Raw genomic sequence first — 22,415 nt, 5'->3', positions numbered from 1 at the left:
AGAGAAGGGCCTCTTGTGGACTTAAGTAATGGGTTATAATCATGGTAGTTGGATCAAAACAGCTCCAACCAAGAGGGTGGTGAAAAGAAGGCACAGATCATTACAAAGACCAGATTATCCTTTTTTTTTTAAATACACTATTATACATAAGCTAAAATTTCTCTCCAAGGTGATAGTTTGTTTGGGGGCATAAAATTGCATATGTAAGAGAATCCTAAACTATAAGACAAAAATTAAAATTAGGCTGTTTTCTATCCAAAGCAAAAAGAACAATAAACATTCATTCCTAACTACATGTAGTACAAACATTATAGGAATTTGTGACAAAAGACGATTAAAAAAATCATAAAATTATAAAGCTTGTAAACCAATAATCTGAAATACATTTTATTTATGGAAAATATCATCAAAATAGTACCACTATGGACTAAACTGCCTGAGTTTTCATTTCACTTGTGGTCTTGAAGTAGAGAAGTTGTTAGCACAATCCACTCAGTTTTAAGTCACAACCACACCACAGGGGAAGTCTTTCCTCTTGGATGGAATTTTGTGTTGTGCTATTCAAAACATTTTGTGCTAATCCTTCAAACAGGGAAATGTCGAGGCAAACCTTAAATCATTTGGCACAAAGTTATTTTGGCTGGGGCAGAAATCTGAGTCTCAGATTCATGATGAATAACGTAACATTTCATCTATCAAGAATTCACTTTGATTGAAGAACCTTCTTTATATCATTAACTTCCATCTACAAAAAAAAAGGAACCAAATTAGTCATGTGAAAATAAGAAGACCACCTTCTGCAAGAAACTTTTTCTAAATAATAACAACAATATATACTAATATAATACAATTATATTAGTATATATGGTATACATTGCATATTACTATATAACATAATAGATATTTATACTATTGGGGCAACTAGGCGGCGCAGTTGATAGAGTACTGGGCCTGAAGTCAGGAAGACCGTAAATCAAACCCCGCCTTAGACACTTACTAGTTGGGTGACTCTGGGCAATTCACTTAACCTTTTTGGTCAGTTTCCTCATCTATAAAATTAGCTGGAGAAGGAAATCACAAACCATTCCAGTATTTTTGCCAAGAAAACCCCAAACGGGATCACAAAGAGTCAGACGTGAGTGAAACTGAACAACAACAACAAATTTGTATTATTAAATAAAAATAGTATATATAATATATTGGTATGCATTTGATAATAGTAATAATAACATACTTTAAAGCTTGAAAAATACTTTACAAATACGATCTCACTTGATCCTCACAACAATCCTGGGTGTTATTATTATTGTCATTTGACAGATATGGGAACTGAGGCAGACCAAGGTGGAGTGATTTGCCCAGGGTCACAGAACTACTAAGCATCTGATATCAGACTTCTTGACTTTAGGTCCAGCATTCTATCCACCGCACCAGCAGCTGACTCGATTTTCTCATTTTGTCCTCGTAAGAACTCTGGGATTATTCCATTTTATAGATGAGAAAGTTGAGGAAGACAGAGGCTAAGTCACTGTCCCGGGGTCACACAGTTCATAAGTGTCTGAGGTCAGATTTGAACTCAGGTCTTCTCAACTCCAGGACTGGTGCTCGATCTCCTGTGCCACTCTGCTGCCTCATATTCTCTGATTTCCCCTTAATACTAGTGGTGCCTCCCCTCTATTGATTACTTCCAATTTATCCTATATGTGTATAATTTGTACACAGATGTTTGCATATTGTCTCCCCTATTAGACTGTGAGCTCACTGAGGGCAGAGACTCTTTCCCCCCTTTCACTGTATGCCTAGGGCTTAGCCCACTGCGTGGCACACAGCAGACACCATCCCCATCCTGACTCCAGGCCTGGCACGCTGCACTATGGCGCCACCTAGTGGCCCACACAGGATGTACTGCAACATAAGGCTGGACTTAGCAGTGACTGTTGCTGGCTCCAGTCAGCTCTAGTTTCCTCTTCAATTTTAGATTAGTCTTGTTTCTAGCACCTACCAGAGACTCCACTCAAAGTTAATGAAGAGTTTGCCTCTTTCTCTTAGAATTTCTCATGTTTTCTGCTAAGCTCATTTTTTTGTGATTTCAGAGTTTACCAGGAGAGGGCAGTTAAATGCTCATTCTCCGAGGAGTTGAAAAAGCCTGGCCTAACACAGCAAAGGAAAAACAACTTTAAGTATGGATGGACATATCCCTGGGGCCCCAAAGACCATTGTGACAGAAACCACCAGGCTATCATAGGGAATTTCCCAGTGTAATATTTTCTTGGGGTGCCTATAAGAACATCACCTGAAACTGAACTTAAAATTTTTTTTCTAGATTAGGTGTCACTATCTTATCCCAAGCTGGGAGTGCCATGGCCACTCATGGGCCCATTCCTACTACTGACTGGCACAGGAACTCTGACCCCCTCCATTTCCAACCAAGCCGGCTCACCTCTCTCCTTAGCCTGGGCGCTGGGACCAGACATAGTATGGACACACAATTGACTTTAGTCCACTAAAGCTGAGAACCCTCAACCTCAAACAATCCACCAGTCAGGGATTACAGGCTTATGCCACCATGCCCCACAACTGGAGAGCACTCTTTACAGAACAGTCACCTAGAATGTCACTAGAATGAATTGCAAACAAGGCATCAGAGTTTTGGGGGGTGTTTTGTTGCTTCTTTTAAGTCAGCTTCTTCCAAGATTTATTAATTTCCAAAGAAGGGAACTCCATAATCCTATATTAATCTTAAAAAATTAATTGGCATCAGTAAAAGAAGACATTTTCTAGTTTAGAGAGAAAGAACAATAACTTTTCAAATAAAAGTCCTGGGACTAATATTTGTCCAAATGCAAAGAACTTACGGTCTGAAAGGGACCTCAGAAATCACCTAGTCTACCCTCTCATTCTAGAAATGAAGAAAACTCAGCCTGAAAGAGGTTAAGTGATTTGCTCAAGATCATACAGCATCAGTCACAATTAGAACTGGGGTTACCTGGCTCCCAGTTCTTTTTACTTCCCCAAAGATGTCCCTAAAGTCCACCCACAGAAAGTGCTGCCACATACCTGTAATCGAAGACGAATCTTCTTTTCTTCATCTAATTCAGACAATAATTGCTTAATTTCTCTTCTGAAATGGAAAAGAAATGGGATTTTTAAAAAGAGTCTGGATTATTTAAATTGAAATATTTCTTTTGCTCTGGAATGTTTTAAATTCTCCCTACACTATAATATTTTACAAACAAATGATACATTTTATTTTCCTTGGTTAAGTTTAAATGACATAGCCAAGAGTGATTTCCTGCGTACCTTTATAATGTACCTTTGTTAACAACATATTTACCAAATTGCTGTTTAAACATTAATTAAAATAGCATATTTATTTGGAAAGGTATTAAATCTTTCCACAGCTACATCTTTTCTTCACATAGGTTTTTAATTTAAAAAATAGTATTATTGGGGGCATTTCATTGATCATCACATAGTCCCTTATTAAGTATGTCAAAAAGTGGGTATTTGTATGAGTAAGAGTTTTATTAGACTAAGAGTCATTCTGTAATTTGATACAGAGTCAAAGGACACCAACAGGCAATCTTTGGAAAAATAAATCCAACTATCCAAAAGCTCATAAAAATATTCTATAACTTTCATAATCACAAATACTAATTAAAATAAGCCTGAGTTTCTACTCCCCCTTCAAGTTGTCAAAGACAACAAAAAGATGAAAAAATTCAATCAATGCAGGCACAAATATAGTAAAACCAGGCACACTATTTGACCACCGATACTTTCCAGTCTTTTAGGAGGGCAATATGGAATTACATAATGAGAGTTACAAAAATGTGCGTGCTCTTTCACTTATTATCATAATTTTCACCACTAGGACTATATCTCAATGGTATTAAAATGGGGAGTGGAGGAATCCCTACCTAAAACATAAATATTCCTAGTAGTATTATTGAAAAGAGCAGAAAATCATGAAACCATTAACTGGGGAAGGGTGGAACGGATTATGACATATAAATTAATAGACTATTATTGGGCCTTAAGAAAAGGTGAGCATGAAGAAGTCAGAGAAAGAGAAGTGATACAGAGCAAAGAGAACAGAACCAAAATAACTTACATCCAACCTCAAGAAGATTAAAACCAGGGAGACAATGGCAGCAGCAGATTCATATTACACACATAGTCAAGGAGGGCTATTGTGGGTAACTCCTTTGGTAAAGTCAATATACACATCTTTTGGGGGTAGGTTTAGCAATATGTAAATAACAGGACTCAGACCTATGTGCAATTATTATTCTTTTTGTGTATGTGTTTTCATCTTACGTGTTTGTTTTTCTTACATTCTTTTTCTTTAATGTCTTTGTTCATATTCTAGTATTGTACTTGTCAAGCCTGGATGCCTCTTTCTACCCCCATTCAAAGATAGCCTAGTAGGTCCTGAAAATGTTTCAGAGTTTTGGGATATACCAAGCCACCAGGCCAATCTGGGTTTTGTACCTTATCTAAGTTCTGGCTAATTTGTAACCTAAGGCTTTACTTTCTAGGGAGGAAGAAAACCCCAGGATTAAGACCAAACCCCTGAAAAGGAGAATCAGGTGACCTCTGGAACACTCACTTTTGCTGGTCCTTCATCGTTTCAATGATGGTCCTCAACTCTTTTACTTGTGTCCTAAGTTCTTCCACCGCTGACTGACCATAGCTCAACTGCTCAGTCTTTGGCTTTCCTTCGATGCTGAACAGAGAAGGGGAGTTTGACCTGTGACTTGCTGTTCCCAAAGACGATGAGTGAAGGGAAGATGAGGACGAGGAAGAGAGTGGCGTCTGCGTGCTGCTCCCAACAGCAGCCATCCCCCCGGGCTTTGGAGGCAAGGAGGCTTTATTGTCGGATACCTATCAGAAACCAAGAAGAAAAAATCCAGTGATCAGATCCCACTCTGCTCTGGTCTACTAGGACACAGTCGTAGCCACAGGTTTCCACTGTACTGTCTTTTATTCAAACCTCTTACCTTTTCAGAGGCACATAGTAAAGGCATCCCATGTTCCTACGATAAGAAAACTGGAAAGCCCACTCTGCCACTAGATGTCACCAAAGGCACGCTTGAAAGTTATGGAATCAAACCCTCGGACAGGCTTACCTTGCTGTAAGTAATAGCTAATTTGGTGGGTGGGGAGAGGAAACTGAATCCTATATTAGATTTATTATTTAAAGGAACTTTGAAATGTTTTTTTTTTATTTATTTATTTTTAGTTTTCAACATTTGCTTTTATAAGATTTTGAATTCTACAATTTTCCCCCCTCCCCAAGCTGGTATGCAATCTGATATAGGTTACACATGTATGATCATATTAAACATATAAAATGGTATAATTAATAAATTGCAAGCCTCCTCCTCTGACATGCATATTTCCGAAGCATTCCATATTTTTCAGATGTGGTCGGCAACCCAGAGACAGTCTGCTCCTTGCTGTACCTTAAACACAATACTATATCCCTGCTTCTGAGCATTTCCCCTGGCTGCTCCCCATTCCTGGAAGGTTCTATATCCCCACCTCTGCCTCCTGGTTCCCCAGGCTTCCTTCAAGTCCCATCTAAAGTCCTATCTTCTGCAATAAGCCTTTCCTAGGCCCTGGTAATGTTAACGACTGCCAGCTTATGTTAGCTCCAGTCTATCCTGACTATATGCTGTCTGAAAGAGTTGTTTTCTCATGTCGTCTCCCCTATTAGCATGTGAGCTCCTCAAAAGCAGGGAGCGTTTTTGTCTTTCTTTGTATCTCCAGCACTTAGCAGAGTAGCTGGTACACAGTAGCTGCTTAGTAAATGCTAATTGACTATTATTTATGTATGTTACATTAGATTGGAGCTATTTTAAAAGATTCATATACCACAATCCTGGAAAACACAAAAAAGGAAAATCCCTTAGAAATGTTCATTGCCTTTATATTACTCTCAAAAATGCTTCAACATGTATGCTCATAATTAAATTTCTAATCCACGTAAGAGATAGCAGCCTTTAGGTCGTGATTCTATTTTAATAAGTAAACATTTTAGTTTTATCTTGGTTCATATTCCCAGGAATGCCAGAATGGTTAGAAGATTAAACTCGGGTGAGAAACCTGCAGCCTCAAGTCCACATGTGGCCCTCTAGGTCCTCAAGTACAGCCCTTTGAATGAATCCAAACTTCACAGAACGAGTCCCCTTAATAAAAGGATTTGTTCTATAAAATTTGGACTTAGTCAAAAGGCTGTACCCAAGGGCCTAGAAAGCCACATGTGGCCTTGAGGTTGCAGGTTCCCCACCCTTGCATGCTCTTTAGTCTGTCAGTCAGTCAACAAGCACTTATTTATTTATTTTTATTAATTAATTTATTTTTACTTTAACATTCATTTCCATAAGCTTTTTTTTTTTTGGCGCTTAGGCAAAAGGACTTGCCCAGGGTCACACCGTTAGTAAGTGTTATGCGTCTGAGGCCAAATTTGAACTCAGATCCTCCTGAATCCAGGGCCAGTGCTCTATCTGCCACACCCATAAGCTTCTGAGTTTTAGATTTTCTCCCCCTCTCTCCCCAAGATGGCATGCAATCTGATAAAGGCTCTACATATACGTTCCTATTTTCACATTAGTCATGTCGTAAAGAAGAATTATAACCAATAAGAGGAACCACAAGAAAGAAGAAACAAAATAAAACAGAAGAAGAAAAAAGATCAAATAGTATGCTTTGATCTGTATTCAAACTCCATAGTTCTTTCTCTGGATGTGGATAGCATTTTCCATCATGAGACTTTTGGAGACGTCTTAGATCCTGGCATTGCTGAGAAGGGCTAAGTCTATCAAAGTCAGTCATCGCACAAGATGGCTGTTACTGTGCCAAGCATTTATTTATTAAGAGCTTGCTATGTGCCAGGCCCTACGCTAAGCACTGGAAATACAAAGAAAAGCAAGACAGTCCCTGCTCTTGAGGAGGTCATAGTATAATGGGGGGAGACAACATGCAATAAGTATGTTAACAAGCTACGTACAGGATAAACAGGAAATAATCCATAGAGGGAAGGCACAATAATTAAGGAAGACCAGGAAAGGCTTCCCCTAGAAGAATGGATTTCAGTCGGGAAGCCAAGGAAGCCAGGAGGCAGAGATGAGGAGGGTAACCATTGCGGGCATGAGAAACAGCCAGTTACAATGCCCAGAGCCAAGATATGGAACGTCAGAGTGTGTTGTTTGAGGAACAGCCAGAAGGCCACTGTCACTGGATCAAAAAGTAGGGGATGGGTACTATAAGGTCATACTACTCATACACATATCTTATTGGTCATTCACAGGGGATACAACTGGTTTCCCTTATTTCTTATAGACAAGCTGTTTTAAATCGCTCACACCATCTTAGAAAATGGGTATTTTAAAGAAGGACCACCAAAATAAAAGGTTTAAAATCCACCTAAAACTTAAAACACTTAAAATCCATCCTCAAATTCATCACTCTTTCCTATCATGGGAATATTAGTTCTGTTTTCTTTTAACAGCCTGCCCCCATTTTTGGCCAGACCTCTGAGTTTACTGATCAGAATACGTTGTTAGTTGCCTATGAGGAAACTCCACCTAACAATGCAGATGAGCAAATTCCCAGAAATCTGTAGTCTTAATATCTGAGGGCACTGAGTGGTTAAGCTAATTTCCCATGGTCACACAGCTAGTATCAGAAGCAAGCCCTGAACCAAGGTATTCATGACTGAGGTCACCCCTGTATCCATCATTAGCCCAAGCTGCCTCCCAGGAGGGCCCCCTACACTAATTTAAAGGCGGACCTTTCCAAAAATATCTCATGACCTGACAAATATTTGTGCATGAGGGACTGTTTGGCCTCCTGGGAAAGAAGCAAAAGGAAGGCAAAGCATTTTATGGATTTATTCTAGGAGCTGCTAGATTGTAGTTTTTGCGCCTATGGAGGGGGGACAGGAGGAAATCGTGTGGAAAACAAGTGATTGAACTTAGGAGAGTAAAGCTCCCAGGGGGTCAATAACATTCCACTGAGATGCTCTCTGCATTGATGATTAAATCAATCAATACTATTTGAGCATCCCCCCCCTCCCCATGCCTACATTTCCTGTTCACTTTAATTTATGTCTTTAGAGTCCTTGCACACAGACAAGGGTGAGAGAATAGGAACACAAAGGCACGTCACAAGTGCTCATACCCTTACCTGTGATATGGTAACAGTTTTTGCCGTCTTCTTGGACACGTCTATTCCTCTGTGTGCAAGGGAAGTGTGCTCCTCTTTATCTTCTTCTGGGCTTGGAGAGTCAAAGAAATCAGGACTTGAAAGGGAAGACTAGGTAAGGCACAGAGAAAGTAAAGAAAATCCTGTTAGCATCATGGATGTGTCAGGTAAGGTCTTTCATTTTCATGGCCTTTGTGAGGCTGGGCAAGCAGGATTATCCCCATTTACCAGATGAGCAAAGTAAGGCTTAGGTCATACAGCAAAACCAGAACAATAAGCCAGGGCTCCCCAAAACGTCTCGTCTAAATTGGTTAAAGGATGTTGCTTCTGTGAATTATTCCAATTCTACCTGTTATTTCTGATGCTTTGCTTTGAAATTTATCCAGTTTCTCTACATTCTTAAGGTTCTGAAGTACCCCAAAGAGAACTCTGTCTTGGACATGTCACCTGAGGAAAGAACCTCTCCTTGCTTTCTTCAATAGCATGACAGAAGAGGATCTTTCCCATCATAATGGCAAACTCACAACTAATTGGATATCTTAGGGCCACAGATTTAGAATTGGAAAGGACCCCTCAGAAGTCATCTAGTCCATCCCCCTCATAAAAATGAGGAAAACTGAGGCCCAGAGAGGCTAATGGATGTGCCCAAAGTCACACAGGAAGAAAGCATCACAGGTGGTATTTGAACCCAGGTCCTCTGGTTCTAGGGTTCTACGTATTGTACCATACTTGTTCCCTAACCTTACATTTCTTTCAATATTACTGATCTGGTCATTTTGCCAATATAGATCCATCATTCTGGATTTATTTATTATTAACATTGATATTATGTTTTAAGGTCTGCAAAGAACTTTTTTTCATTTGATCCTCAAAACCCTATGAGGTGAGTGCTACAGGTATTATTATCCCCATTTACAGCTAAGGAAACTGAAGCTTATCCAGAAACGGCTTATTCAGAGTCCTATGACTTATACATGACAATCCCAATAGTCTAAATTGGGGGGGGGGAGAGGGAGAGGAAGTGAGAGGGGAGGATCTAAGTTCAAATACCAGCTCTGCCATTTCCTATCTATACCTTCCTTCCAGATGTCACTTTGTTTCCCTGAATCTGTTTCCTCATCTGTAAAATAAGAATCGCCCTATACTTAGACAGCGTCTGAAGTCTCTGAGTTCTAAAACTATGATTCTATGTGTGTATACATACATGCTTCCCAACTCAAAGCCACTCACCAGTATAAGACATAAATAATTGTCTTACATAGTGCCTATAGGTTTTCTCTGTAGGTATGAGTATGTGGGCAATTTAAGGGCAGTAGGGGTTCTAGAGGTTCTAGAACCATGATTCTCTAGGCCAGGATTCTTTACCTTTTTTATATTATGGACCCCCTTGGCAGTCTGGTAAAGCCCATGGATGGACCCCTTCTCAGAATAATGTTTTTAAATGCATGAAATATATAGGATTACCAAGGAAACCAATTATTGAAATTATTATTTGAAATGCAGTTACCAAAATTAAAAAAAAAAAGTTTGCAGGTTAAGAATCCTTACACTAGACTTTATGGATCTAACTTGCCTAGGTCTCAGTTTCCTTATCAGTAAAACTGGTGATAATGGTGGCTGTGGTTGTGTGTGCGTGCGTGTGTGTGTGTGTGTGTGTGTGTGTGTGTGTGTGTGTGTATGTGTGTATGTGTGTGTGTGTGTGTGAAATGAGTGTGGACAAGAGGTCTCTCAGGCTCCTTCTAGCTCTAAATCTATAATCCCCTTTTATTAGCAATCATTTTTTTCATTCTGATGACATCAGAGGAGTATGTGGCCTGGAAGAGGGGAGGTGGGAAAGAGGACCGCAGCACTTTTTCTTCTCACAGATACACATAAAAAATAGAAAATCATATGCAGAAAACGATCTGATTTAACATGTTTCATTTGTACTTCTGCTTAGTTAACCCATCACAATCTGTTTCAGATAAACATCTAGCTCTCCAATGAGGTGTCTTAGACCATCTCTGATTTCACAGTCAGAGAAGAACGGCAGCTACAATTAGCAGACACTTACAGATGTGAGAGACTGGGATGGAGGCCGTCTACCAGTGGCTCGTGGTCGGCTTGTTGTGGGATGACTCAGCTTCTCAGTAGATGATACTACAGAGTCAAAACCTTCTAGGTCTAAAATAAAAGCAAAAACAAAAACAAAACATCTGTGACAGGGAAAAAAAAGCTGAAGAGAAAAAGGAGTGAGAGCACCTTCATATGTCACAAAGAAACACCCCCCCACCCCCATATGAAGTGCTAGCTTCAGACTGACTCTACTCATTTTCAGCACCTTCTACATACCCCTGGCTGTTGCCTCACCCCTCCTGGCACAGGTACCTCTCTATCCACTTCTCACCTCCTTATGTGCTGTTTTCCCCCATTAGAATGTAAGCCCTTTTATGGTAGAGATGATCTGGCTTGCTTATATTTGTATTCCCAGCATTTAGCACACTGCCTAGCACATTGTAAGCACTTAGTAAATGCTCTTATCTATTTATCTATCTACCTACTTACTTATAATTTATCTATCTAGCTATTCAGGCACTTATGAGGGCCTTGCAGCAAAAATATTACAGGAACTGACCGAATTAATTTTCTCTCTCAGTTTAGCAAGCTATTGCAGGGAAAGAAAAGCACTGCATGAATTTTCCTTCAGCATGAACGTAGCTGCTTCCATAAATCTTAGAACAGCTGTAGAAAAAAGCGGGGCATTGCTCTTAGAGCCTCTTTTTTCACCACTAAAGGTAACATTTAATAGATGGAGTGTTCTGGTTGCATCAATAGAAAAGGCAGCTACCAAAAGCTGTTACCATAGTGAAGGGCATATTGATTACCAGTGATTGATTCCAGAATACAAAAGGCAATCTCGTAGAAGACCCAGGAAATCCATCTGGTTGTGTTGTCATTAATGTCTCCCCAAGCCCATCACTCACTTTGTATTTTGTCCTACAACGCATTGTATTTTTATATAATTTTTCATGGATATGAGTCTGTTTTTATCTCCCCAGCTATACTACAAGCTCTTTGTAAGCTACGTAGACAGTAGGCACTCAATAAACATCTTGTGGACTGATGGGAGATAAGATGGAACATCTACTACGTGCCCAGCACAGACCATCTGGACTAGGTTCCCCTTCTGATTTCTGGAATTACATTATCTTTCAAAAGTATTTTGAGGTAAAGTCTTTAATGCAATTGAACTGACATTTTAAAGCATCTACAATACACTGTGCCAGACACTGGGGTTAAAATGACGAGCAATGACACAGATCCTGCCTCCCAAGAGCTTTCAATTCATCAAGTGGTAGTAGTGAGACATACACACAAACACCAATACATACTGCTGAGAAAAGGGGCATAGGAGAGGTTTGGAAGGCAAGGTAGATTGAAAAGGGAATGGTTCTACATAGTCTCAGGGGGGAAAAAAGAAACAACAGCAGTGCATGTGGATGTGTCTGTGATCCATCTGAGCTGATGAAGAAATGATAGGCAGAGAGGGAGAGAAGGGCCCAGAGGCACAATCTGCTTCATGCCTGGGAACACACCACTTTGTCACTTGATGGGATGTGGAATGTTTTTTGGATTTTCTAATCTCAAATACAGTGATTAAACAAGGAAAAAATTGCTAAATAAATCTTTATCCCTCTTTTGTTGAAAGTCACCTGTTAGGTGACTTTGGCCCTCTTTTGTTGACAGTCATAACAATCTGGCTTATCCTATTAACAAGATGCTTGGGTTGAACAACATGTTTGGCCACCAATGAGCTAAGTAAAGTCAGACATGATTCATTGGTCAACAGAAGCTAATAAATTACAGTCACATGAACCTGACATTTTGTTAACTTATATTATTCTCGTCCCTGGTAAATGAACAATGAAGTAATTACTTTATACAAGCTTTTAAGGTTTTTGTGTAAAACTTAATACAGTCTCACAAACCCTTGGGTGCGGGGAGATGAGCAAACCTTTGATATTCTCAAATTCTTTCCAAGATTGGTTCTCTCTTGAGGTGGAGAAAGCAACTATCTAAGTAAGGGGTTCTAAAAAGGCCTCCATGTCCTCCCCCTACCTCAACTCTCTCCTGCTGGCCCTGCTAGTATGCCTAAAACCTCTTATGCTACCCCCTACCCACACTTTTGAATGAAATGTTTAAATTTCATCTGTAATACATTAATCTAGTATCAGTATCAACATCTGAAAATAAATGGGTTTAACAGAGAAGTCAGGTAGTTACCTAACAGGACCCTAAAGGAAAGAAATACAGAAAATATGTTTTGATAGTTGGCTGTGATTAAGAAAGTCTAGACCTGGTTAGGCCATCACAAAAGGAGGCCCCAGGCAGTAAGAGTAGAATGAGGGAGCACGAAAAGGGGGGGACACTGAAAGCAAGAAGGGAAAGCAAAACTGGAACTGAAGGGATATTGAAGTTTGTCCCTGTTCCCAATTTTGCTACTAAGGAGAACAGAAAGTTTTGGAAAGCTGGATTCAAAGCCAAGGGGCAGTTGACTTAATTTCTCTATCCTCAAATTTTTCACAGCGCTTCTCCGGGACTTTTTCATTTTCACTTATATTTTCTATTATATCATAATTATTTTTGTACCTATCTTCCTCCAGGCCTCCATTCCCTTCATAAGACTGTATTTTGAAAGCAGGGTATGTGATGTAGTTAACTACCTTTATATCTTCTCTCCCCTCCCCTCCTCTTTCTCTCCTTTTTCTTCCTTCCTTCTTTTCTTCTTCCCTCCTTTTTCCCTTCCTTCCTTCCTGTCTCTCCCTTTTTCCCTTTCTTCCTTCCCTCCTAACACAGTGTTGGGTTCATAGTAGGCATGTGTTTGACTAAATTAAGTACCTTCTATATGCAAGGTACTATGTTAGGTTGGAGGCAATTTGAGGCCTGAAGTACCAAATGAGTAGATTCTACAAAGGTCTACTCAGAGAAAGTTTGAACCTGGGTAGTAGTATACCAATTTAAGCAACATTTTTCTACTTCAGGCATTTCTTATGTGAGTTCCTACTACTCCTTCTCAAAGACTGTAAGAATTCAATATATGGTCTCCTTCTGCCCTGGATCTAGGGTGAGTTCCAATGGACCTTCTTACCCCCTCATTTCCCATTCAACCTTACCTACATTACATTCTTTTCAGAGTTCAAGGACTTGTTATAGTTTGATGTGGTTCTTAACCTGACTTTTAAAATTTTTCTTAAAGAAAAGGTTAGTCTCTACTACAATGCCATTGTTTTTCTTCCTTGGTTGACTTCCATGAATGATGGCTTAGGTAGGTGAGACCTCAAAGCTCTAGCTTATTAATGACTCATCAAGTAGGAATGTGATTAAGAACTTATCTTGGAAAGCCCCTAGAGGTATAATCTATGATTCTCTCAAGCAATTTTCAACATTCACACTATAATCTGTCTGACTTATCAAATTTTCTCAATAAGAAAATAATGGATTATATCCTTTGCATAAAAGGCTTTTTTCAATATGGCTACTGTTTTTAGAGGACTTCTCTACTAAAGAGGAAGGAAGGAAGGAAAGAAGGAAGTGAGGAAGGGAAAAAGGAAGGAAAAAAAGAAAGAGAAAAGGAGAGAGAAGGAAAAAAGGAGGGAAGAAAAAAGGAAGGAGAAGAAAGAAGGAGAAAAGAGGGAAGGAGAAGAGAGGGAGAGGGGACAGAGGAAGGAAGGAAGAAAGGAGGGAAGGAAGGAATAAAAGAGGGGAGGGAAGGAAGGAGAAGAGAAAAGAAGGAGAAACAAAGAGGGGGAGAGAAGGAGGGAGGAAGGAAGGAAGGAAGAAGGAAGAAGGAAAAAAAGAAAGAAAATTGAAGATCAGTAACTGCAGATCAATTAGTGTGGTGAAGTAAAGAAAATATTGGATTTCTGAATCAGAGGACTTCTGTCAGAATAACAGCATTTAATGTGGAGTCATAGGACTGGGGTTCTAATGGCCACTTAGCACCAATGTAACCTTGGACAAGTCATTTAGCCATTCTGACCCTCAGTTTCCTCGTCTGTAACATGAGGACGATGGCCTAGATAACATCTAAGGTCCATTTCCATTTCTCTGGGGCTTTGCTCCTTACTACTTTAGGACCTTTGACAAGTCAATTCATCTCCACCGACCTCAGTGCCCTCATTTCCACCTTTGTAAAATGAGGGGGGTTGGACCAGATGATCTCCAAGGTACAATTCTATGATCTATGATTTCATAATTCCGTGATAGAGCATGGGTAGGCAGAAAAGCAGTCATTCCAAGTAAGGGGAACAGCAAAAGCAAAAACTTGCAAGAGGGAAGCACATGGTATTATAAGAAGATATCCTTGGACAAAAGAAAGAGTAACTACAGCCCCTATTGTTCCTCCCGGCTTGTGTCAGTGTCTACATTATCTGACCTGCAGCCTAGGCCATCTCTTACTACCAATCCCCTCCCCCCCTCCCCCAAAAAAGGAAAACCTTTTATCATCAAATGAATTAAATTACATGAAGTGAGACTCACTCAGGGAGGGCCACTCCTGAACGCATAAGTCATCCTTTCAGCATAACTTACTATGACTTTGGGTGTAAAAAAACATGTCTTTATTTATGGCAGTTCAGCTTTGAACAGATGAAAGACTCCTCAGGTGTGAGACCAGTTGCTGAGAACATGAATTTGGGGTTATATTGGTATATTTCTATATACTACCAACTGTGATATATCCTTGCTTCCTGAAATATTGGAGGAGAAACAATCCAATTGCACACCCAGACCCACATACACACATTTTTAAATCACTGAAGCATAAATCATGTTCCCCATGATTGTGTTATGGTAGCTCTAGTGAAGGCAGATTTTTCCATTACTAATCCTTTGTGGCGGAACGGAAATGTTATACTTTTCATCGTGGTTTTGAAATGGATCAGGCTGAAATTTGATATGAATTTTTTTTTATTACAGCTGGGAATTTTTTCTCTTAGTAAAAAAATGGTTTCAAAGCCTATATATAAGCCATCATGAAATTACTGAGATGAAGAACACTAGGATCCTTTTTCAAGCTGGCTTCATTGGGATGAAAAGTTGTCCAACAAAACTTTTGTGATACTTTGGAGAAAAAAATTCTTTAAACACAGCAAAGATAATTCATATTGCAAATGACAAAGTATGCTCAGAAGGGACCTTTCCACTCTGTGTAGCATGTTAAACTTGCTTGTTTTCCATAAGGATTAAGTCTCATTTACTTCAACTGGAAAATCTGCCATCATTTTCCATGGAGATCCCAGACCAGTCACAATGATTGCAAATACCACATAAAGCACAGATGGTAAAAACATGGAAAAGCGACTGTCACATGTCTGAATCAGGACAGCCATCCTCAAAAGCTCTGTCCATGGAGCTTTTGGCTAGTTTTTTTCCCCCATCTTATTCTTCATGGCTCATTTTTGTGGTCTAGCATCACAGGGCTAGAAATGCTTAACTTAAGCAAGTCACAATTTTTCATTGTGCCTCAATTTCTTCATCTGCAAAATGGATTAACACTTGTCTCTTCTCCTTTATAAGTTTTTCTTTATAGGGGAAACAAGCTAACTTCTGAGAGTATTTTGTAAATGTACTCTTCATTAAACACTAATTAAAGTATGCTAATCACTAGGGGAGATTTCAAGTTGTTTCCCCCCCCCCCCCCAGTGTGGTACAGTTCTTGGATATTAGTAGGAAAACCTACAGAATCAGATTCTTTATAAAGATGGTCAAGAAAGTACTGCTCGGAACCTGAAATATTTTCCATTCTACAATGTTAACCTCTTTCCCAATTTGTTGTTGTCATCGTTATCGCTCAGTTGTGTGACTCCATGACCTCATTTGGGGTTTTCTTGGCAAATATACTGAGGTGGTTTGCCTTCGCCAGTTCATTTTACCGATGACGAAATTGAGGCAGAGTTTAAGTGACTTGCCCAGGTTCATCCAGCTAGTAAATGTCTGAGGCCTGATTTGAACTCAGAGTGATGAGCCTTTCTGAGGATTCTAGGCCCAGCACTCTATCCACTAAGTCACCTAGCTGCCCCGAGTAGGAAAAGTTATTAAAGAAAATAGAAAGGTTTGTGTCTATGAGTGAACTGAATCATACAAGGTGAATATAAGAGGAGTTATCAGAGGCTCATCCAGCCAAGTCTTTCCTTTAACAGCTGAAGCCTCCTGACTATCTATCACTCTGTTCTACTGGATATGTATCACACTGTCTCCTTCAGGTAACACATTATCCAACTCAGGAAAACCCATCACAAGAAGACAGTACTAGACATAACGGGCATTACAGCGCTTGCCTTCTCTGGGTGGGGGAGGGGCTGGAGGGGAAGAATGTGAAACGCTAAACTTTTTTAAAAAAGTGAATGTTAAAAATAAATTAATAACAAACAAACAAAAGTACTGTGCTGAGCACTCAGTAAGCATTAAATAAATACTTGTTTATTTATCAAAAACAGATGGGGCCTGATTCACTGACTAAAAATTCTATTCCAGGAAAATTATGAAGTTTTGGAGAAAAGTAAATTCTGAACAGAGGAGATTTATCACAGATTCAAAGCTGGAAATCACCTTAGAAAACACCTAGTTCTTGCCCTCTCTACACTCCCCCCAATTTTAGAGATGAGGAAACTGAGGGTCTAAGAGACAGAGTGACATAGACGATCATGTAGGAAGCCAGCGGGAGAGGCAGAATTTGAATCCAGATCCTCTCTCTTCTAATTCAGTGCTCTTTCCATTGCAGCACAGTACTTCAATGGGGTTCTGGGCCGTGTGCTAAGCTATGGTCCATTCATGGCGTCATAATGACCAATCATTATCTGAGAAAGTCTCAGGAAACGTAGGAAAGCCATAAGAAATATTTTTCTGCATCTCACTGCCCATTCTTTCAGATTAACACAGGTAATATTTTACCTGTTCCAGGTAGATAGTACCAATGAGACTTGCTATATTTCTCCTCATGAATTAAAAGCTCTATACAATTAAATGGTAAACAAGGCAATTACCCATCTTGATTTCCCTCTGTGAGGACTATACTGTATCACTTTAAACAACAGACTTCTGCTCAAATGTATTTTTTTTAAAAACAGTTTTACTTTTAATAAATCTTTAGCTATAAAGTCTGGTTGTATGTGTGTTTGTTTAAGAACTAATTTTTTAATAGAATTTATATAAATATATTTTATATTCACTAATTTTTTGTTTTAATAGTATTTTATTTTTTCCCAGTTACACCTCAAGAAATTTTTTAGCACAAATTTTCACAAGATTGAGTTCCAAATGTTTCTCCCTCCCTTCCCTGCCTCCCCTCTTTCTGAAAATGGTAGGCAGCTTGATATAGTTTATACATGTGCTATAATGTAAGAAATATTTTCATATTAGTCAGTTGTAAAACAAGAAATAGACTAAAAAAAAATGAGAAAGAATAAAGCGAAAAAAATATGCCTTGATCTGCATTCAGAATCCATCAGTTCTTTATCTGCATATGGATAGACTGGCACATCAAGGTTTCTTTGACTATGAAGTTCCCCCCAACATGGCAGCACAGCGTTTCCACATTCAGCTTTCTCCAGGGCCTGTGTCTCTCTCCAGTTTTCTTCCTGGCTCTCTTCCGTCTTGACAGTAGGATGGAGGTTAAACGATTTGCATGAGGTAACCTGGCTTCCTGTTGATCTAAATCAGGCTAGCCTGTTACGTTCTACCTTAACCCAGCTGTCACCACTAGATCCAATTACTCTCTGACAGGCTCTGCTGACCTTCTTTACCCAGCCGCTTATTTCTTTCCTTCCTCACTTAACAAACCTACAGTGAGTAGGTGGAAATATACAGATGGAAGACTTCAGGCAGTAATCTTACAGAAGGGAATGAGTTCTTGGCTAAATGGATGCAGGGACAGTATCTCCATGCCTACTGGAAAAGTGAAAAGAAATACAGAACTTCTTTCTGGAGGATGCAAGCTATTTGGTTAGAATACATGCTGCTTCCTTCCCAAGGAAGTAGAAGATCCTTGCTGGGATGCTGTGTTATCTTTCTAGGTATTTTCTGGTAACTGTAAATATATAGTAATGCGCGCGCCCCCCCCTCCTTACCACTCCTACCTGATGCTCGCAGCTGGAGGGGGTAAAGATGGCATTGCAAGAAAATAAATGTCAAATGAAATCTGAGCATACATGTAAACCTTTCTCTTCTTGCCTTTATATGCAATTAGCTGTACAGAATCTTTGGTTAATTTTGCTGATGATATAATAAACTTACTCTGAAAAAGAGTTTTGTGGGTTTTTTTAAGCATTTAAAATTCATCTTTTCTCCCCAATATTTAATTCTTAAATGCTAAAAGCATACCAAGTGTGTTTACATGATACAGCAAAAGAAACTCAAACCTTTTTGATTTTGGGAATACAAATACTGTTATCCCACAAAATACTGAATAAAGTACTTGGTCTGTCCCATATCTAGATCCGGCCCTTTGAGATAGAGACAATAAAAAAAGAATTTGGTCCAAGGGACTTCGGCTAAATCATAAAGAAATACCACCTTTCTCTCAGATGAAAGGGGATCACAGGGTAATGGAAAAGTAACATTAATCAGAGAGTGCAACTGACATTATCTCATTCCTGGAAGAGGCTCCCTTGACTGAACTCCTGACACCAAATTAATTATTTCCATGGCCAAACAAAGAAACGATCACATTCTGGGCCATGTTCAAGAGCTTTCATTTTAATTACAGGTGACAAAAGTAAGGACAAATCTCATCTTCCTATGTCAAAAATGGCAGAGAGGCCTATACTTACACCTGCTTTATTTGTTACTACTTGAGGCAGCTAGGTGGCCCAACGGAGAGACCTCCAGGCCTGAGGTCAGGAAGACGTTAGTTCAAATACAGCCTCACGCATATACTAGCTGTGTGGTCCTGGCCAAGTCCTTTGTTTGCCTCCGTTTCCTCATCTGTAAAATGGGAATAATAAGAGAATCTACCTCCCAAGGTTGTTGTGAGGCTCAAATGAGATATCAGTGTCTGCACATCGCAAGGACTATCAGAAGTGTTACAAATATTTCACTTCCAAATAAGTGTGAAGTGAAAATGATCTTAACCTTAAATGCAAAAAAGGGAAAAAACTGTATGGATATATGTGTGTGGGACAGATTGTAAAAATAATATTTCCGTCTTTTTAGAAACAAAACAGCCTTTTCCCTTTCTCTGAGAAGGGCTAGGGAATACCAAGCACTGTACTTACCAGTCAGACCTCACCAATGTTTTGGCTAGTTGTGTCGAATTGCTCTTTTTTCTCTTGTTAAAAATTCTTTGTGTAAAGCTATGCGCAAATGAGGGAGGATATCTCCCAAAAGTGAAGATGATAAACAAAAAATAAAATCAAATGCATTTTTTAAAGCACAATCTTTAATATAGGAGACATCTCTGAGTATTTCTTTAAAAAATGGTATAATGAATTTTGAGGTCTTTCAAAGCAAGATAAATTAATAAAATATATTTTAATGCTTTGAAACAACAGAAAGCTCAAAAATTTATGTAAATTAGATAAAAATCGAGGTGAATTTACAGATGATCATTATTAAGACAAGCTAGGGATATCTGGGGCATGTGCCTAATTTTTTGAGGCAACATGATGGAGGTCTATTATGCCCTTTCAAAATCCTTCCCTTGATCCCACTTGTTAAAGACAGAATACTAGACTGGATAAAATATTTCAAAATAGCTCCTATACCTCTCAGGATTGTTTGTGAGGTTCAACGGAGACAGTACAGGTTATCCCAAAGTCTTAGTGTCGTTTTAAACTTTAATACATTAAATAACTTTAATAATTTTATTACAACTACACTAAGACTTTTAGAATACTCTCTATATTTAAAGCACTTTGCAAACCTTAAGGCACTATGTAAATGCTAACTGTTATTATTATTAGCTGGGTGACCCTGGGCAAGTCACTTAACTGTGTTTGCTTCAGTTTCCTCACTCCAGTATCTTTGCCAAGAAAACCCCAAATGGGCTCACTGAATAACAATTAATTATTGTTGTTGCTAGCTAATTAATGCCAGCTACTATTGCTGGATAATTATTATTGGTGATAGCGGGAGCATTACTGTTATTATTATTTTCAGAATGACAATTCTTATGAAGAGTAAGCCTGACCTTCCTCCCCTACTATCCCAAGTCTCCATCTAAGAGTGCAGTGCCTGGCATACATTAAGTGCTTAATAAATGATTGATTGATTTTCTCTTCATTTCTCCCACTTCCCATTCCTAGCATCTGCAGCACAATTACCATATTCCTCTAGACTAACCCTCTACCAAAATTTCTCTCCTTATTCAATCACAAATCTAAAGCCAGAAGGGAGGCCATCTAGTCTAATTTACTTATTTTACAGATCAGGAAAGAGAAGCCCTCAGCGGGCTAAAATGACTTGTCCATGGTCACACTGATGGTAAGCTACAGCAGAATTTGAATCCAGAACCTTTGACTCCAGAAGCTGGTATTCTTTACACAGTGCCATGTTGATGGATTGCATTTTCCTTGCATTTCGACTCCTGTTAACTCAGACCAATATAAAAAAAATCTACATTTATTGACGATCTTTTCATCATACCCTGAATAATTTGTTACGTGCTTTCTGCAGGGAGCTCTGTGGCTCTAAGGTTGGGTTGTTCTTTTTTCAAACCAGTGACTGATGTAATCTGAACAGAGTCATTTACATATCCACATATAGATAATTTCCAACTTATTATGATTCAATCCCATCATATCCACGTTATTACTTACAATAATACTAGCAGCAGCCTCCACAAATTAACATATATTGAATTCCAACCAGTTTTAAAGATAGACATACCATCCAACTTCAAATCTAGCAAAAGTAACAGTTTGTTTTACCTTACGACAGGTAAATTTACAAGGAGAATCAGAAGACAGCATAATTAATAGACTAAATCATTTTCTTTTCCTTTGTTTTCTTTGTGAAAAAAAAGGTGTAATCCCTGAAAAAAGTGACATGAATAAGTGATTTGCATAACTGTACAATTTCGTTTTTCCCCATTTGTGAAATGAAAATGACGTGTTTCAAAGAGGTCATACCAACATCATCCACTCTGTTTAACCAAAGTTTGGTTGATCCTCAAGACTGTTTTAGGTGGAATGGTATAAATAAGCTGGCCTTGTAGTTAGGAAGACCTGGGTTCAAATCCTGCCTCTGGCACTTATCAACTGTGGGAATATGGAAAAGTCACTTTATCTCTCAGTGTTCCCAGGCAACTCTTTAGGATTATATAATGGTCTCCATTAGTGAAAGGCATTACCACAAAGGGAGTTCCCTACACTGACAACATCACAGGTCCAGACCCAAAGGAAAATTTCCTTCACTTATATAATTGTAGTTACTGTGTATATTGTTTTAGATGTGTTTTCTTAATAAAACTAGGAGCTTGTTTTCTGGGGGGAAAAATCCCTAATATAATAAACCATTGGTTAATTTGACTTTTAAAAAAGAAAGAAGAAAACCAAATTATCAGTACCAAAAATGAAAAGGGGAATTGACAACCAATGAAGATGAAATTAAAGCCATTTTTCTCAATTATATGCCAATAAAACTGACAATACAAATGAAATGGATGAATATTTACAAAAATATAAATTACCCAGATTACCAGAAGAGGAAATCAAATACTTAAATAACTCCGTCTTAGAAAAAGAAATTGAACAAGCCACAAATGAGGTCCTTAAGGGAAAAAAAAAACCCAGGACTAGATGGATTTACAAGTTAATTCTACCTAACATTTAAAGAACAATAAATTCTAATACTATATACAGTTTGAAAAAAATAGGTGGAGTCCTACCTACCAAATTCCTTTTATTACACAAATTTGATTTTGATACCTAAACCGGAAAGAGAAAAAACAAAGAGCAGAGAAAGAAAACTATAGACAAATTTTCCTGACAAATAATGGTGCAACAATTTTAAGGGGATTATGGCACTATGTAACAAATATCATACACTATGACCAAGCTGGATTTATAATAGGAATGCAGAGCTAGTTCAATATTAGATGTGGGTTGGGTTTTTTTTCATTTTAATCAATCTATAGCCTTTCCGTTGTTTTTTTAAATTCTTCATATTTATTATTCCTTGTCATTTAATAAAATTCCATTGTATCTATATGCCACAATTTACTCATC

The 22,415-nt window shown here is 38.6% G+C and overlaps 1 protein-coding gene across 7 annotated transcripts in view; it reads right to left on the bottom strand.

The window, feature by feature from the left end:
• Positions 1–371: 371 nt before the first annotated feature.
• SH3KBP1 (SH3 domain containing kinase binding protein 1) overlaps positions 372–22,415 on the bottom strand; it is a 446,742-nt gene continuing 424,698 nt past the window's right edge. For all 7 annotated transcript variants that reach the window (XM_020989928.2, XM_020989930.2, XM_020989932.2 and 4 more), the window contains 5 exons: positions 10,265–10,374; positions 8,194–8,322; positions 4,613–4,887; positions 3,058–3,121; positions 372–745 (listed from right to left, as the gene is read on the bottom strand). In XM_020989928.2, coding sequence (XP_020845587.1) covers positions 704–745; positions 3,058–3,121; positions 4,613–4,887; positions 8,194–8,322; positions 10,265–10,374 — 620 coding nt within the window. In that variant the 3' untranslated portion in view covers positions 372–703. The remainder of the gene's footprint in view (positions 746–3,057; positions 3,122–4,612; positions 4,888–8,193; positions 8,323–10,264; positions 10,375–22,415) is intronic.

The sequence above is a fragment of the Phascolarctos cinereus genome, unplaced genomic scaffold (genome assembly GCF_003287225.1).
Source record: "Phascolarctos cinereus isolate Bilbo 61053 unplaced genomic scaffold, phaCin_HiC Scaffold_726;HRSCAF=1367, whole genome shotgun sequence".
NCBI lineage: Eukaryota > Metazoa > Chordata > Mammalia > Diprotodontia > Phascolarctidae > Phascolarctos > Phascolarctos cinereus.
Note: the sequence above shows the minus strand (reverse complement) of the source record. Positions and strands in the feature narration are given on the sequence as shown.